The sequence below is a fragment of the Castanea sativa genome, chromosome 5 (genome assembly GCF_040712315.1).
Source record: "Castanea sativa cultivar Marrone di Chiusa Pesio chromosome 5, ASM4071231v1".
NCBI lineage: Eukaryota > Viridiplantae > Streptophyta > Magnoliopsida > Fagales > Fagaceae > Castanea > Castanea sativa.
Window position 1 is genome coordinate 43,325,888 of NC_134017.1, and position 19,189 is coordinate 43,345,076.

A 19,189-nucleotide genomic window follows, 5' to 3' on the forward strand; every position below is an offset into this window, starting at 1 on the left:
AGCAAAGAATTGCAACTATTGTATGTTTACTTGGCTCAAAGCCAGAATCAAAATTCAATTTTACAGTAATAAAAACATACAACTTCATATTAATTAAAAATCAACCTCATTTCACAAATCCAATATTCGCTATAATGTATTTTGCTGATCATGCATCTAAAACACTCATTGTGTCAAGAATTTCAATACACACTATTGCCACTTTTATCTTTGTTCTAGACATTTAATTTACACAATATTCAAAAGGAACCGCAATTAGCTATCACGGTTGCTCAATGCTATGACAATCTTGACCTCATCTATTTCCTTTAAACCTGCATGTGAAAACTGATTTCAAGTAAAAATTACATTTTACACAAAATCTAAGCAACTTAACTTGCCTTACATCTTATAATTAAGTTAATAACATCTTATAATCTTACAACTATAGCTTCTTGCTCATTAAAAGGTTGTAGTCATTGTATAAAGCTCCTACTCATTAGACTTTATTGGATTTCGAAAAGTTATAAAATTGCATATCATCAAACAACATAAGCATGAGATAATACTATTTCAATGAAGTGAACAAATCAGAAACAAAATCAATGCATATAACTCTAAATAGTTGCATGCAGAAAAAAAAAACACACGCGCGCACACACACACACACACATATATATATATATATATATATATATATTCAAAAGCAAAATTGAAAGCTTTTTGTCATATAAGCAAAATCATAAATTCTCTTTAAACTATTATTATCATTGATAGGTAGGTAAACTAATAGCTCATTCCCACAATAGAAAGACATTAAACGAATTGTGCATAGCATAACTATTAATATGTGTCTTTCATGCTTAAAATAGAACCTAATACGTGCAATGGAGCATATATTATTTGACATGGCAATATCATCTAACTATCAAGCCTCAACGTGATGCTATTGAATTGAATATCAATAACCATTCAAACATAGAAATGTTAAACATCAAATGCTTTCAAGTCGCAATTTCTTAACATCTTTCACTTTTATATTTTACATGTTAAGTTGACCAATCAATACTTAGAACCTTATAATATATATTAAAAGTACAAATAAAGTAAATTAATAATAGGGTAGGATTGAACCTCAGTAAGTCACTACATGGACATATCATTGTAGAATATATGGAATGAGACAAATAATCAGCTTGTGAGGATGGTCCTCTAATAAATTGCTAAATAAGAACTTTCTGCACTGATGACCATATATAATCAAGTGAAGATTATGAAATATAATGCCTAAAAAATTAGTGAAAATATTACACTATATAAATGCAGAACTGATATATGAAGGTATGATTAATAGATTTAAAAATAGACGTTGAATTTAAGCTAGATAGCACAGCCTGAGTAACATCCATACCTACATCTGTCCAATATATCTGATAGAACAGCGGAGGCATGCCATTCGGTCCAGGAGCTTTAAGTGGTGCCATTTGCCTCATTGCTTCACCAACCTCTTCACTAGAATAGGGTTTTCCCAACTCTGCTCTCATCTCATCAGTAACCATTTTTTGAACTCCATCTAAGATATGATCTAAATCATGCGGATTAGAGGAAGTAAAAAGTTTAGAATAATACTCAATAAGGAGGGCCAAAACAACCCCCTCATCCTCTTGCATCACCCCCTGGTTATCCCGCAAACCCTTAATGAAATTCTGCCTTTTCCTTTGTGTTGCAGACCCATGAAAAAAAAAAACGAGTATTTTGATCCCCATCCTTCAACCATTGTTTACGAGACCTTTGATGCCACATCTTTTCTTCTTTGTCATATAAAGCATGCAACTCCTTTTTCAATCGATCAACATCATCACAATTACCAGATCTGACCGAAACCTCCTCAGCCCTCCAAAGCCAATCCTTAGTTCTTTTTATGCTGCTTTGTAAATGCCCAAAATGATCTCTACTCCACACCTTAAACCTATTTTTACACTGTTTCAATTTCATGGCCGTAGCATACATAGGAGTACCACCTGGTGAACAATCCCATGCTCGAGTAATAGCATCTCTGCACCCTGAATCCGAGACCCACATAGCCTCAAATCTAAATGGTTTTCAACGTCACCTACGACACTCCCTACCTACATCCAAAGACAAAAGAATGGGACGATGTTCCAATGTAAAGAAATTTAAGTGCCCTACCCTACCTGTGGGAAATTTTGTCAACCACTCATAATTTGCAACACCCTTATCTAATCTCTCCCAAATCATCTCACCCCTTTGTCTCCCTTTCCAAGTGAAGTCCAGACCTGAATAACCCAGATCGACAAAGCCACATACGTCTAAAACCTCACGAAAATTTTCCATTAAATTATGAGCTCTCGGGATCCCACCTTTCTTATCATGTACCTTAAGCAACTCATTAAAGTCACCAAAACAGTACCACGGAAGTTTAGGCTTTAAACTCAACATACGGAGCATATTCCATCCTTCACTTCTACGGCTTGCCTCAGGCTCCCCATAAAACCCAATCAAAAGCCAAGCACATTCTGAATCACCATCTATAATGGAATCAATATGGTAACTCGAAAAACTATCCACCCACACAGCAACCCCCTTCTTCCATAGAAGGGCCAAAGCCCCTCCTCTACCACCCGTTGGAACCATAAAACAACCATCAAACTAAATCTAGTCCCAAACCCACAATATATGTTCTCTAGATGACCATGTTTTTGATAAAAACACAATCATAGGATCTTGAGCTTGTAAAATATCAACAAGCTCCTGAATTGCACGACGGTTCCGAAGCCCTCGACAATTTCATGCTAAGAGTTCCATGGTTGTTGGCGGGGCTGTCCATCAGCTTCCACCGTTAAATCATTTAAATAAGCTACCCTTTTCTTGAACCAATCACTTGCTTCCTCCAAAACCCCATCCTCCTCTTGTCTCGAACGCTTAGATGGAACCACTCCCAAAGGTTCAAGGACCACACCAGATTTTCTAGGTACTCGAGTAAATAGAGAGACTTGAATTATGTAAAGGTGGCTTCTCCTGTGTAAAGAAATTTTTCAAGAAGAGGGCTGATCCCATCATCCTAGAACCCACGCCACCCTGTGAAGTTTCTAAGCCAACTTCCACTTGATCATATCTAGACAATTCACCATCAATCTCATCCAACTGAGCCTGAAAGGATGGTGGAGAAGAATGCTTCGTCTAGTATGTCACACAACATTGGCCCAAGCCCATGTCCACCTCTAATCGAGTCTCTTGCACCACTGCCCAATCTCCCTGCCCACCCTTATTAGACCGAGCTTGTTGCCTTTCTGCATTCACATTCCTCTGGTCAGGTTGCACTTCAGCTCGTCACTGCCCCTCATGGCTTTCCGTTCCTCATATCCTGCCACCCGCACAATCGTCCTCTTGGCTAGGTTTGGAGTACTAGCTCGTAGCCATGGACCAAACTACTAGTTTCTCGGCGGCATGGATCCTTTTCTGTTTTGCCATAGCGAACAATCCCGATCTTGGTGAGTAAGACATCCACACCAGTAACATAAATTGGGCAAGCGCTCATATTTGAAACTAACCCAACTCTCTTCACCATTATCAAATTCAACCCTTCTGCCTCTACTTAGGGGTTTTGTAATATCAATAGATACCCTTACGCATATAATTCTCCCCTTCAAACTCCTCAGCATCACTTGAACTAGGAATCACTACTCCCACTAATGACATGATATCAGAAGCGATTCTCATATTCAGACTACCTAAAGGAAGATCATGAACCTGAACCCAGAAGCTGACTTTCTTGAAAATTAGCCCTTTCACCTCTGCTGGTCTCAAAATTCTCTTCAACGCAACCAAGTTTTTATCAAAAGACCATGGCTCACCCGCAAAAACTTTCTCGACATCGAATTCCTCCATGAAAACAAATAACACACAATGATTTCCCATGTCCCTCACCTCGAAGCCCTTCTTAACGTGCCAAAGTAGCTTAAAGGTTCTAGCAATTGCTTCTATACTAAGAACTCTACCCGTGAAAAATCAAGCCGCCAAGAGTTATGGACCCTCCACACTGCTTCCTCACACCCGATACTTACTTCCTTTAGTTTTAGACAAAGTGAAAGTTTCCCACAAAGCCAAGAGGTTCTCCATGTTGTCCTCACAGTTGTGCTTACCATGTCCTCCTGATAAAAAAACGCTAAAGAAAAACATAAGCCTAACTTAGAGAGTAGGCACTCCTACTGCCGCGTAGGGTTTCACATGAGCCCTAGGGCAAAGAAACTAATACTGGTTGAAAGCAATCACTCAACGAGGGGTAAACTCTACTCTTGACCGGATAATCATGCAATTTGAATGTAAACCATAGAAAGCATGCCTTACTTTCATGGTTTTGAAACCTAGACCATTCATTGAACTGTAAAAGGGAGAGGTTCAAGATTTTTAAAGTCGAATCGAGGTTGAACCGAAGTCGAACAGTGATGACATCATAATTAATTTAATAATTATTTTAAATATATATATATATAAATATTAAATTAATAAAAAATAGAAAAATTAACTAAAATAGTCTAATTCATTTAGAGATCTATCTTTCAAATATTTTTTATATCATAACTTTCACAAGATAAATAAGAAATGTCAAATTCTTACGCTCTGTTTGTTTTGCTGGAAAACTTTCTGTAAAGATAGTTTTCCACATTTTCCAATGTTTGGTAGCACAAAAAAAAACTAATCAACGAAAACTATCTTTAGTCAATGGAAAATCCTAATAAAAATAAGGCTTGTTTTTTATAGCTTGTTTTCCAAAAAAAATTTTTGGAAAACAATCTCTATCTCACAGTACGCTCTCTCACTCTCACTCTTTCTCTTTTCATTTTTCTTTTTCTTTCCTCACACCCTCACTATCACTCACTCTGGTCTCTCCTCTTCCATAGATCTCTCTCCCTCACTCTCTCTCTATATTTCTCTTCCCCTTTATAACACAGTTCTTTGAGTAGATTTTTTTTCCTTCATTGCTCAGTAATTATTTCATTCCTCTCTACCAACTTGCAAAAGAGAACATATTTGCAGCGGTAATTATTCATTCCTCTCTACCAAAATCTCAATTCTTTACTTTGAATTTCAAACTTGATTTTATTTTTTTCTCTAAGAAACTTTTGGTTTGATGGATTCCATGTATAAGTTTTTTTTTTTGCACATAAAAGTGCTAAAAAAAATATAAAAAATAAATAAGAAGAAAGAATGAAGGAAGGAAGTAAAAGACGAAAATTTTAAACATAGTGCCTATATGGCTCTAAATTACTTTTACATAGCATAATCTTTTTTGTTGATAGATACATTATGCAGATATTATGTAGTGATGATATACTATATAGATACATTATATAAATACATAATTTTGAGTAATATTAAAGACTTCTGGTTGACCATAGTAGACAATTAGTGTACTAGCAAAAAGAGTAGACAATGAAAAGTTATTGTTATTTTGTACTTATTAAAGATGTATTCTCCTGTCAATTATATGTATATAGACAAATGGTTAATATATATATATATATATATATATATATATATAAATGTGTGTGTGTGTGGACGTTCCTGTCCATATATATAAGTAAAATGAGTGGTAGAAATCATGAAAATTTGACAACTAATTTTTATTGTATCTATTGTCAAAATTTTAGTATGAAAACCAAATTCATCCTTGGTTTTTTTTTTTAATATTGATTACATTAGTTAGTTTACATAATACGCATGTTTTAAATTACACAAGGAATATAAAAAATAAAAATAAAAGTTTGCATACCAAACACCAGAAAACATTCTCAAGCTCATTTTCAAGGTCGTTACCAAACACTGGAAAATGATATAGTTTTCTAGAAAATGCTCTTTAGAAAATGAACCATTTTCCAGAAAATGTTGATGCTGAAACAAACAGAGCGTAAGCAAACATAAATATGAATTACTCAATCTATCCACAAAAGTACAAAGTAAAAATGCGTAAACAAGTCTCCAAGTCATACATTGTTTCTTACAAAAATACATAAAACTGATTTCAAAAAAACAAAAAAAGAACTTCAAACTCCAAGTTACACACTGTGTCTTACAAAAAGACAGAAATTATCTCTAAAATACAAAATATAATTTCAAAGTTCAAACAGAATTATAATGATCATAAATCATCATGCTCATCATCATTACCTAGAAATCTAGGAGAAGGGCTTATTGTTTGTCCAAATGTTCTCAAATCAACTCCTTCAACCTCACTGCTATCATCTGCACACAAGTTTGAACAAAATAAAAAGAAAAATCATTATAGTGTTTACATAAGTTTGAAAAGAATAAAATAAAAATCACATAGGCTATCAAATTGTTTACATATAAACTAACCTTCAATATTAGAAGAAGGCTCTTCACTTGCTAGATACACACCCTCTTCATAAATTGCATTCTCCAACTCTTCATATCCTAGATATGGGTCTTCCTCTTCAACAAATACTCAAAAATCAGTTTTGTCAATTCTTGCATAATCAATGGGGTCAAAATTAAACTTTCTGTTGTAAAGCCCGCATCATAAAATGTCATGCTCATTACTAGAATTTGAACATAATTAGTAACTAACAATTACATTATATAAATGACTTCCTAAAAATTAATACAATGACAAGATATAGCATCTAGTTACATATGTCTCAATCCCAAGTTATGATGAACAAACACAAGATCATTGAGACTTTGATGCTCCAACCTATTTCTCCTCTTAGAATGTATTTGTTCAAATAAACTCCAATTACACTCACATCCAGAAGAGGTGGAAGTTTGACTAAGGATTCTAATTGCCAATTTTTGCAAGTTTGGAGCATCAGCCACCAACAACTTTCAATTGATATTAATCAACATAAACAAACTAACTTTTAATTGAATAATCAGTTCAGTTATCTAAACTATAGTGACAAAACTAACTTTCAACATAAACAAAAAAAAAAACTAAGATTTGCTTATAGTATTAAAGTAAACTAATTACTTCTCACCTAGATGAGTGGTCTTGCTTGTTGATAATGTAAGATCTCTATCAAAGCTGCCAATATGGTCCTGAAAAATATTGGGTTTCCTTAATTACCTTTTCTTGGTCACCATTATATATTTTTTTCCCAATGTAGTCCAAAACAGCCATATTTACTGCTAGTTTCTGACAAAAATTCTTCTCATCATATTGAAAAGCGGGATTTAATCAATATGCAGCAACTTGAAGATCTTTGCGCAAATGTTTATCCCAATGGTTTTTTATAATTGAGGTGTATGGCTTGTACAAGTGCTTCTTCATTCGAAAGATCTTCTTGATTCCCAATCGTGCTCTATACATGCCCTTATACACATATCCTATTGCAGGCCTTTGATCAGAATCAACAATCCGTAACAAACGAATGAATGGCAATAAAATCTTGACAATAACATTAATATCATCCCAAAAATAATTATCCAAAATGATAGAAATTGCTTCTTTTGCCTTTAACTCTCTTGCCAATCTATGGTCCACAAAGAACTTGCTAGCCACTAAGGCTTGCAAGTCATGCTTATGCACATGAATGCTTCCAAATGCAAGGAAAGTAGTAGCAAATCTTGTTGCTCCAGGACGTACAATTTATGTCCAACTAGGTCTATTCCTCAAGCAAACAACCAAAGCCACATGATTATAAATAAAAACCGTAATTTTGGAAGCATGTTCTTTGAGTCTATCCACGTGAGGCATGTCTCCCATATCCTTCAACACAAGATTCAAGCAATGTGCTGCACAAGGAGACCAACTAATAGTTTTATACTTTTCACACAATAATTTACCAACAGATACATAATTGGAAGCATTATCAGTAACCATGTGAACTATCTTTTTTGGACCAACCCATGTAACTACTTCATCAAACAATTTAAACAAGTTTCTGGAACTTTTCACAATCTCTAAGGCATCAATTGATTTTACAAATACCATTTCCCTAGGACAATTAGCAAGGAAATTGACCAATGACCTATGTCTACTATCTATCCAACCATCAACCATAAGTGTACATCCAACTTCTTCCCAATGCCTACGTTGTGAGTCAACCAACAACTGAGCCTCTTTCTTTTCATCCCTCAACAAAGGGACTTGTATAGCATGATAAGTTGGACCTTTGTAACCAGGACCAGTAGCAACCACGGCATCAATCATCCTTTAGTAGTACACTGAATTCACAACATTGAAAGGAATGCAAGTGTCATACATCCACCTTGCAATAGCCATATCAGCTTGCCTCACCTTTTCTTTGCTTTGGAACACACTTTTAAGAGATGATTGAGCTCCTGGAGTAGTTCTTGGAGCAAAGTAATTATCCACTGGCTTTCTACCCTTTCTTTTACCTAAAATAGTTTTTTTAGGCAACCCACTACTAAATACTTCTTGAACATCTTCATCTTCTTGCGTATCACTATTTGTGGAAGGCACACTAAACATTTTTTCTTGACGTTGTTTGTCAGCTTTTTTCTTCAACTCAAACTCCTTTAAATATTCCAACATTTGGTATCTCACATCATGAGAAACCTTTGTACATGATCCAATATCACATTTTATCCCCGCAAGGTGTCATTTCATCCTATTAATACCCCCACATTTATATGTTTGCCTACAATACACACATGTAAAAGTATTCCGTCCCTTCTCATCCATCCCAAGGCTAAAATGTTCCCAAGCAAGATCAACCTTTTCCCTTACTCTTGAGCTAGACTCCACTACATTGGAATCAACTTCATGTGATAGAGTAGACCCAGTCTCGGTTTCTATTTTAATCTAAAAGACTAAACAACCAGTGAAACACTCATAGACCTATCAATTTTTGAAATACAGAGAGCCAAAGAATCACAACTTCATACATAGAGTCAAATTAACAATCTAATATACACAGAGTCATAAAGTCAAAGAATCACAAATTCACAACTTCATACAATTTTTGAAATTCACCAATTTTTTACAACAGATCCATCACCCCAAATATCCAAATACACAGTTGACAGTCCACATATAGCTATATGTATTCACAAACATAAACATATGTATACTCTCACATGCAATTATCACATAATATAATTGGTCTTGTAAACTACACTCAATGTAAGTCTACAGAAGTGAATTGATGACCATCAGTAGCAAATATCGCAAATATCTTACACTCAATGCAAAGTCAAATTTTGTGTATGTATAACATTTTTAAATTACCAAACTTACGTACTTTTGATGTTCACAGATTCAGCGAGAAAAAAACAAGAATAAATCACAACTTTCACATGTAAAAGATTGATGTTCACAGATTATTTTACCTAATCAACTTTCACAGATGAGAGTGCAGTGGCCAACGGTGACGAGGGAGAGAGGTAGAGATGAGAGTGAGGCAAGCTGCAATCTAGGCTGAGGTTTGTGTTGGCTGGCGACGACGAGGGAGATAGGCAGAGATGTAATGAGAGTGAGAGAGAGGCAGAAAGCTCAGAGAGTGATTGAGAGATTGAGGCGAGGGTTTCTTTTTTTTTTTTTTTGAGAGAGTGATCCAATTCCAAAGTCCAAACAACGCTATATAGGAAAAAAATAGAGAATTGAGTCCAGAATGGTGTCATTTAAGGCTTGAAACAAAGGACCCGTGTGAACTGCCTGAACCGGTCATGATTCACAGAATCGAACAGATGGACTACGGTCCGTACGGGTTCCTACTTTTTTTGCATGGAACGGCTCTTGATGTTAAACAGACCGTAGAAATGGCCGATTCGAGGTTTTCCAGGTCGGACAGTACGGTCCGGTTTGAGTTTCAAAACTATGGTGACTTTAATATAATAATCAAGTTGCTCTCCATATTGTAGCAAATCTAGTCTATCACGAACACACTAAGCATATTGAGATAAACTATCATCTAATTCGAGAAAATATTAAACAATGTGTAATAAAGACCTTTCACATCTCAAAGTACAGATCAGATAATAGACATTTTCACTAAAGCCTTGGGGCTTCCAATAGCAGACAAAATAGGAATTTTGAACATTTATCAATCTACGGCAAGGCAATTCAAGAGAGCAAGGTTGAGGTTTCATTATAGACATTAGCTACGACTAGTTTGAGAGAGAGTGTTAACAAGAAAGAATTAAAGGTTCCAACGATGTCGTTTTGTAGGTTGAAGAGACTAATGGGAAACAAAACAATACAATGACATCGTTTCATATATATATATATATATATATATATATATATATATATATATATATATATATAAAACCGAAACCTCTGAAGTTCTCACAATTTTCCACATTAGCACAATATTTTTTTTTTAAATAAATAAATACAAAAAAAAAAAAACATAAAAGTAAAATAAAGCTTTTCTAAAACCCGATAAACTTTTCTCTCCCAACACTCCTTCCTCAGTCCCACGGCAAAGCCCACCTTCCATCCAAAGACACACCACCTCTTCCATCAAAAACACAAATTCCTCAATCAAAACCCACCATACCCACAAAAAGTACGCTCTTTTCTCCCTCTCACTCTCTCTGAAATTATTTTTCTGTCTACAACTTTGAAACATTTCTTTGGTGGTCCAAGGCCAATTTACTCCAACCCACAAATCTCCACAACTTCCATTACCGAATAGCTTAACTAATTGATGAGAACACAAGAGAAGGATAACAAAGAGCAATACTACAAGAGAAGGATCAGTGTAGAAAAGAGCACTACTACAAGAGAGGGATAACAAAGGATTTGATTGTGGGGAAAAGAAAAAGAAAAATGAAGGGGCAAGAAGAGATTGTTACAGAAGATATGGTGAGAAAGAGATGGAATTTTTCGTACCAGTACCTTGACATTGTCCTGCCTTTCTTCTTCTTCTTTCTTTTTTTTGTTCCTCTTCGTGTTGCTTTACCTAGATGTGTAGTTGGGTTTCCTTCTTAACTTTTTTAGTATGCAGGTTTTATTAAACGTGCCCATACATGTTTGACACACCACATGAATTGATTCTAATTCAATTTTTTGCACATTACCAATGTTAAGAGCATCCACATCAGTTCTTTCATTTTACACATCTATTTTTACACTAAAAACCTACTTTTTTTATTTTACACATCTAATTTTACAAAACACCCACATCAGTTCATCTATTCTATCACCTCTTTTAATTAAATAATCAATTTTCTCAAAATTTTTATTATTTCCCCCAACCACCCCCTTTAATACGCGCGCGCTCTCTCTCTTCCCCATTTTTCTGATTTTTTGCTCTCACTTTCTACCCATCTCTCTACCCATTTCTTCTTAGATCAACTCTCTCGATCACAATCAGATCCGACCAGATTAGACCCACGACAGGGCAGCTCTGACTTTGCGACCCACGATCCACCACCCTGGCCTTGCTCTTGGGCCGCACCACGGGGCGTCGCGACCCATCCATGCTAGTGGGGGAGACGGCGGCGCGGCTGCTAGAGGAGCGCAGGGCCGACTAGGGGTACTTGAAGCCCGTGGTGGCTTTGGACATCATGTGGAACGTGGCGTTCGTGGTGGTCTCGGTCTCTCCCTAGCTCTGATCCACAAGCACCGACCGATCTCCCTAGCTCCAATCCACAAGCACCGATCAAATCTGAGATCTCCCTAGCTCCGATCAGGTAAGACCCATCTTGGTTAGATATCCCTAGCTCCGATCAGGCAAGACCCACGAGCTCCGATCGTTCCAATCAAGCACCGATCGTTCCATAAGCACCGATCTGTCTCTTTGTGTGTTTTTTTTTTTGAGCAATTGTATCTCTGTTGATTTGTCTGTGTGGATGTGTTTGTGTGTTGATGTATTTGTGTGCATCTGAGGAAAAAGAAGAAAATGAGGAGTTGAGTTTTAACTGGGTTTGTTGAGCACGGAGAAGAGAGAGAAAAAAAGGAGCGAATGGAAAATTATAAAATAATGGGATAAACGAGCTACAATAATCGTGTAAATATACACGGTTACTATAGCTCGTGGATGGATTTGCACAATTTTACACATTTTTATACCCACTGATGTGGGTGTTTTTTTGCTCAAAATGTATAAAATTGGTAGTTTTTTTCTATTTTAGAAGTTTTTACATGAACTGGTGTGGATGCTCTAATAGCATCTGGAAATAGGTGCTTTTAGCCTTTTAGTTTATAATAATAATAATAATAATAATAATAATAATAATAATAATAATAATAATAATAATAATAATTTATTATTATTATTATTGTTGTACATAAATTTTTATTGATAATATTGAGGTATATCAACTATTATAAATCTTAACGTTTTTAACAACTTATTTAAGTTTTGCCTAATAAACACATAAATTCATAAATAAATATTTAGATCTATTTATTTATATATAAAATTAGCGGTAACTTCAAAACAATTCAAAGATATTATCAAAATGTGTTTTTATTCAGCATTGACTCTCTTGAGATAGTCTCGTGGATAGTGGTATACTTTTGCAAAAGTGAAAATTAAAGCTTTTTGGAAGGTGCTTGATTTACAAACACCATTCCATACTTATTTACATAGGTACCTTTTCATTCAATAAACACATTTTTAGTTAATAAGTACATTTTTATTCAATAGGCATCTTTTGGTATATCTAATACAAAGAGTTATGACATTTCAATAAGCACCTTTTAGTATATATATTACAATATATATTTTATATACCTATATATACAATACAAATTAAATTAGAGATTCAACATTCTGTCTCTTATTCCTTCCCACAAAAAACTAATAAATAAAATAACATTTCTTTCTTTTGTCTAACTAATAAAACTTTGAGCTATTTCTTTCAATATATATATATATATATATATATATATATTATGCATTTTTGCTTACTACAACTCAAAAATAATGATTTTTTCCCCTAAAACTCATCCAAAATCTATTCCCGTGGGTTAGCGACTAATTAAAAAAAATTTAAATGAAGCATTAAAGGAGTGAATGGTTCATAATGGAATCATTTCCTTAATTAATGCTAGATCAGATCAGATTTACTTAACGACTTCTAATCTATTTCAAGCACATGTTAAACGAGATGTTAGAACTGTGCAATGGCTAGTTTAGGCTAGGTTTTTTTTTTTTTTTGCTTCTCCTCTCTGTCTCTCTGTCTCTCTCTCTCCAAACTTCAACCTCTTGCTGCCACTGCCCATCATGCCTCTGCACTTCACCTCGCCTATCGCGCCTCCACACGTCACCTCTCTATCTTACAAAATTTGTTATATATGGAAGCACGTGGAGTTTTCTTTTCATTTAAATATAAGTGGGTCAACTAATTTTCATTTTCTTATGGTGGTTGTGAGTTTTAGATGGTGATGATTGTGATTGGTTTTGGTGGTGGTGGTGGTGGTGGGTAGTCAGAGACGGAGCTATTCTTGGACTTGGGGGGGCAGTGGCCCCCCCAAATTTTCAAAAAAAAAAATTTAGTATATATATAACATATTATTTTTAGCAATTTTCTTCAATAAAAATTATATTTTGCCCCCCTCTCATAATATTATTGATATTTTCAAATGCTTAAAAAAAAAATAGCCCAGTAACAAAAATTAAGCCCAAACAACTCCTCAAAACAAACGTAAGCAAAAAAAAAAAATCAAAAATCAAAAATCAAAGCCGGTTCTAATTAGATATCTACCTAGGCTAGGAGTGGGAAACACCCCCACTTACCTCACACATATAATAAAAGGAAAAAAGAGAAGGGGATTTCTAACTCTAAGCCATTTAAAAAAAAGAAAACCTAACTAACTTACGGCTGAACACAAAGGAGAGGAATTTGGCAGCCAGCAGCAGAAGCAAAGGTATCCTCTCATGTCTCATCTCATATTGAATCCTTGTTTGAGATGATTTACTTTTTGTAATGTGTTGATTGTTGACACTTGATATTGTTGTGGCTTGTAAGTTGTAAAGAAAACTTAAAAGAGAACACAAAGCAACTAAGCGCAGGGACTAGAGAGGGAGTTAGCAGTCAGGAAAGCTGGCCTGGAGGCTGGAGCCTGGGAGTTGGGACGGAGACGGAAAAACTCTAAACAGAGAGTAAAGAGAGAGTTAAAAGAGAGGTAAAATTATTACTCACCTATCTTTCATATTTGTCTTTTGCCATACTTTATATTCTTTTATACATGAAAAGCTCTATCTGACCATTGACAAACACAATTACACAACCCCACACGCCACATCAACTCCCATCATTAATGTTTTGTAATTTTTTTTTTTTAAGTTTTGTTTTTAGCAATAGCATGTGGCTGTGATGCTTTGTCATTTGTGATTTTTTTTCTTCATCTGACAATTGACAAACACACTTAGGCAACCCCACACGCAACATCAACTCTCACCATTAATGTTTTGTAATTTTTTTTTTTTTTTTAAGTTTTGTTTTTAGCAATTGGATGTGGCTGTCATGTTTTGTTATTTGTAATTTTTTTTTTTTAGTTTTGTCTTTAGTGTTTTTGTCTATTAGTTAGTGTCTTTTAAAACATTAAAGTTAAGTAAATAATTAAAAAGATTATTTGTAATTTTAAAATTTATTGGGCCATTGTTGAATGTTTGTGTGCATAGTATTTGTCTATTGTGTGTAATGATTATAGATTATTGACCATATAATAACATAATAATTTCAAATTATATTTTATTTATAGATTATGAAAAAGTCAACTATCATATTTGATTTTTTCAAAAGAAAAGCTTCAAATAGTTTAGAAGCTAATACTAGCGATGCAACATTGCCAACCACTAATGTTGAGGAAAATCCTGATGCCCCAATTGAGGAAAATCTCGACATTCCAATTGAGGAAAATCCTGATGAACCTGTTGAGGAAAATCTTGATGTCCCTTTTGAGGAAAATTCTCAAACAAAATTTCAAAAGGTTGATATGAGTTCATTGCAATTAGACGCTATGATGTTATTCATTGAAAGGGACATTGCTGCGACAATTAGTACGGATTCAATCATAGATGATTTCGAAGATTTAAAAAGACGGCGAGTTCCATTTTCATAAATAATTGCATTGTAATATCTTTAAAAAAAAAATTATGTATTTTTCTTTGTTGATGGTTTATTAAATGAATGTTTATTTGGAGTTTCATTTTTTTTTTTATACTTCTGCCCCCCCTAACTCCAAGTCCTGGCTCCGTCCCTGTGGGTAGTGGTGTGTTTTAGACAAACGAAGAGGAAGAGAGAGAAAAATAAGAAGAAATGAATAAGTAAAGAAATAAAACATAAAATTAGAACATGTAATGTAGAATGTATTGTCAAATACTATATTGTAAAAATAAGTTTTGGTGTATGGAATAAAATTGTTTTTGTAACAACAGCTCATGCTGATGCTCTTAGTTTGCATTTGACTCCAACTTAAAAAACTAGCTTATTTTACCATTTAGCTTATTTTTTCCACTATTTATGGACTCCACTGCATTTTTTAGTACTATTCATGAGTTCCATTATACTATTTCAACTAACTTTTACTTTTATCTACAATACTTTCAGCAAAAAGTTTCCAGTTTCAGCAAAATTAGCGAATCACAAACAGACCTTTAATAGAATATGGGTATTAATTTAGATTATTTTAATGGGTAACCGGTTGAAGTAAGAGATAAAATATAAGGTGTAATATTAAATATTATGCTAAAATAAATAAAGTAATTTTTAAAAATGTTAAAATGAGAATTTTTTAGAACATCCAATGCTGATGCTCAATATCAAATTTTGTTGTTGCAGACTGAGAGCTCTTTGGTTGGAGCATGGGTGTGCTTTGCTTCCATGATTCAGTGATCGCCCACCTTCATTTGAACACCTTGGTCGAGGATGGTCGTCGAATGTAGGACTATAATTGGGGCATGAACATAGTTTTGGACCTAACAGTCCATGGGTCTAAGAGATCCTCGAAGTCTATTTCAAGCTTGGGCTTTAAAGGGTCTTGGGCGTAAACATATATAGTTTTGGACTTATCACTCTTCTTCACTCTGCAGTGCTTTTCAACCTCGTTGAATTGGTCACGGTTCTAGAAATAAATATGAATCAAAATTTATTTTTAGAAATTGAAAATATAACCAAGATTTGAATTGTGATATAGGGCTATTGGACATAGATGTATATATGAGTTCCAGGAAATATATCAAGCTGTTTAATCAAGAATTCAAGAGAAATTTGATTGTAGAAATTAAACAATATCTAGATATATAGAAGTAATAGAACAGATGGACATAGATTTAAATATATTGCATTGATTTGCCAAGTTCCAAAGAGTAACTTGTGCCGAGTTGCAGTCTTATTGGTCAAGTGGCTCTTCTTGAGTTGCCATCACAAAAAAGAATCAATTTAATACTGCATCATACAGTAAAAGTGTAAGACTCTCATATACATAACCATTTAGAGATGCCCGAATGTCCTCCCCTAGAGATTTTCCATAGCCCCAAACGGAGCTTATGTATATATATAAGAAAAAAAAAATATTACAATTATAGAGTAACAAAAATGAACTCATGATCGAGTGACAATTTTCGCAAAGAAGATTTGAAATTAAGGCTGATTGGGTATTAGAGGAAAGCACACGTTCTTTGCTTGTGTGGCTTCTTCCTCTTTGGTTTTGGTGGCCTCAAAGCAACCTTTATTGCCGCATCAAAAACCGTCTTCACATTCTGAACAACCAAAACCAAGAGAGAATTTAGAATTAAACACGTGTGAATTAAACACTTGTGTTTTAATGTTGTGTTAAAATAAGGAAACTAGGAAAGACTAAGATTTATTAAGTGTTATGTTTTATTGGATACATACTAGGAAATTTTATCATGGAAAATAATTTTGTTTACCTGCTGTGTTTTAGAACTGCACTCTATGTAAAGGACTGCACCAATCATTTTCCTCAATTCCTCACCCTGCGAATCAATCTCACGTTAAAATCCCCACGTATATTTTTTTTACTATATTTGTATAAGAATATATGTAGCATCTATACTATAGCTTTGCTAACATGATTTGCTTTTTTATTTTTATTTTTAAAATTCATAGATGACATGCCTGAGCAGTGGTTATTGGTGTTGCTCCAGGATGATCAGCCAAAAAGTGTTTGTCTTCTCGCAAATCTGCACTTGAAAGTTCTCCAATAAGTACCGATTATAGAGTCAAATAAAATTACAACGAAAAATTTAATGAACATGGTTATGCGACGGTGAGATGACAAACTTTTTAAATTTCAATGGGTTACCAATATTAAGCATAACCAAAGTGAAGAATAAATTGAATGTCATGAAAAACTTCCTAAGCCAGTGGGAACACCATATTGGGAAATTTTTTTGAGATGATCGTCTATCATTTAAAATTTTATTTTTTAGTAGAGGAATAGTAGTACATATATACTGAGTAACAAAAAAAATCATGCTTTTGAAAACTGTAATAAACTGTAATGGTTCCAACAATTGTGAAAGGTTTTGACAAATTGTAAATTATCAATCTACTCTATAACTTAAGCCAGCGTGCGTGGTCATTGTAATCTGAGTTTTTTTTTTTAAAAAAATTTTAATTGCATTCAACATCTTTAAAAATTTGTCAATATGATATTAATAACTTATGCTTGTAATGCTTTTGCATGATATTAAATTGTCTTACCAAGTTTGGTTCCCACAAGCACAATTGGCACGTTGGGAGCATAATGTTTTAGCTCAGGGATCCACTGTTAGAGATGAATCCAATTGTCATTTCAAAGTCTTTTAATAAGCTGTGGATGATAACTTAAGAAAGGAAAAATTACAGAAAACAAAAAAACACCTTTTTGGAGATGTTCTCATAACTGGCCTTGCTGATGAGAGAGAAGGCCAACAAAAACACATCAGCTCCTCTATAACTTAGAGGCCTTAGCCTATTGTAATCTTCCTGTCCTGTAATGCACAAACGACTATACTAGCTTAGAGCCCATTAACTTCCTACATATATGGAATCCTAATATGATTGTAGATTTTTTTTTTTTTTTTATATACTTTTATATATATATATTTGAGTTTTTAATATTTTTTGTATTGGCCCAAAAGACCCAATTGTAGTGTAAAGCACATCTACACCTAACCCTAGTTGTGTTAGTCTCTATATAGCATTAGTGTTTCACGCTAATTGAGCTTTCAACTTTGAATATTAATGCAATCTATACCAAATATAATGTCAACACACTCTATAAATCATCACTTTCATAGTTAACATTGAATTTCTAATAGGTGTACAAAGTGATACATCATAAACGTTTGTAAATCTAAAAGTATACTTGAGTGTCGTGGAATTTTAAGTAGTGTAGCATATTCAGGACATAAGATCTTAACCCTGAAACTTTATTGGACATGAAATTACCTGCAGTATCCCATAGACCAAGGTTCACTATACTACCATCCACTACCACATTGGCACTGAAATTGTCGAACACTGTTGGAACATAATCCTAGCAAAAAAAAAAAAAGGAAGCCCTTCATATTTGGTTTCCTCATGCCATGAACATTGGTTTTTAAACCCTCCCCCCCCCCCCCCCCCCCCCTCAATTCCAAAAAGAAAAAAGAAAAGAAGAAATCATACCGTTGGAAAGGTGTTGCTAGTATAGGAAATGAGCATGCAAGTCTTTCCTACAGCACCATCTCCCACAGTCACACACTTAATAAATCTGGATGTGCTCATTTTCTTAGGCCCTTATTCTTTCTTCTTCCCAAACCAAGCAAAAAGTCTCCACTTATAATCACTTGAAAAGATAAGAAGAGAATTGAAGAAAATTTTGAAGTATGAAAAAAAATGGAATGGGAAAAGGAGGGACTTAACTACCTAGAAGCTTAGCTATCACCCACTTTAGTTGAAACAAGTCTAATTTAAAATGATTGCTCTTGCCCTACTTTTCTTTCCTTTAGGTGCAAGGCCAGAGCAACTTGGGTTAACAAAGTAGGTTTGGTGCTAGTGTTAGTTGGTTAAGTGTTGGAGAAGGGAAGGAATGAATGATGACAAGAGAAGAATTGCTTAGTTAACAAATACAATATGATTAGATTAGGAATATAAGATCCAAGAGTGTCAAAAAGGTTGTGCCTAATAGAAGAGTTTTGTTGGGTGTCTGCCATTATTACTTGTTGGTTCTGTGCTTATCTGATCTGAGCTAATATTTGCCTGTTTTTAGCCCACTGCATTTTAAAAGCCCAATAAAATACAATTTATTAGATAAAGT

General features: G+C 34.4%; 2 protein-coding genes across 2 annotated transcripts; both read right to left on the minus strand.

Moving 5' to 3' along the window:
• Positions 1-255: 255 nt before the first annotated feature.
• On the minus strand, positions 256-2,634 carry LOC142635241 (uncharacterized). The gene is made up of 4 exons (XM_075809434.1): positions 2,175-2,634; positions 1,728-2,042; positions 1,391-1,564; positions 256-314 (listed from the first exon to the last, which is right to left on the minus strand). Exons 1-4 carry the CDS (start codon positions 2,632-2,634, stop codon positions 256-258), a joined length of 1,008 nt encoding a protein of 335 aa, XP_075665549.1.
• Positions 2,635-16,209: 13,575 nt separating this feature from the next.
• LOC142636500 (rac-like GTP-binding protein RAC13) lies at positions 16,210-18,796 on the minus strand. Its single transcript, XM_075810746.1, has 7 exons — positions 18,559-18,796; positions 18,340-18,427; positions 17,770-17,879; positions 17,611-17,674; positions 17,023-17,087; positions 16,815-16,880; positions 16,210-16,643 (listed from the first exon to the last, which is right to left on the minus strand). Exons 1-7 carry the CDS (start codon positions 18,655-18,657, stop codon positions 16,542-16,544), a joined length of 594 nt encoding a protein of 197 aa, XP_075666861.1. The 5' UTR covers positions 18,658-18,796; the 3' UTR covers positions 16,210-16,541.
• Positions 18,797-19,189: the final 393 nt, after the last annotated feature.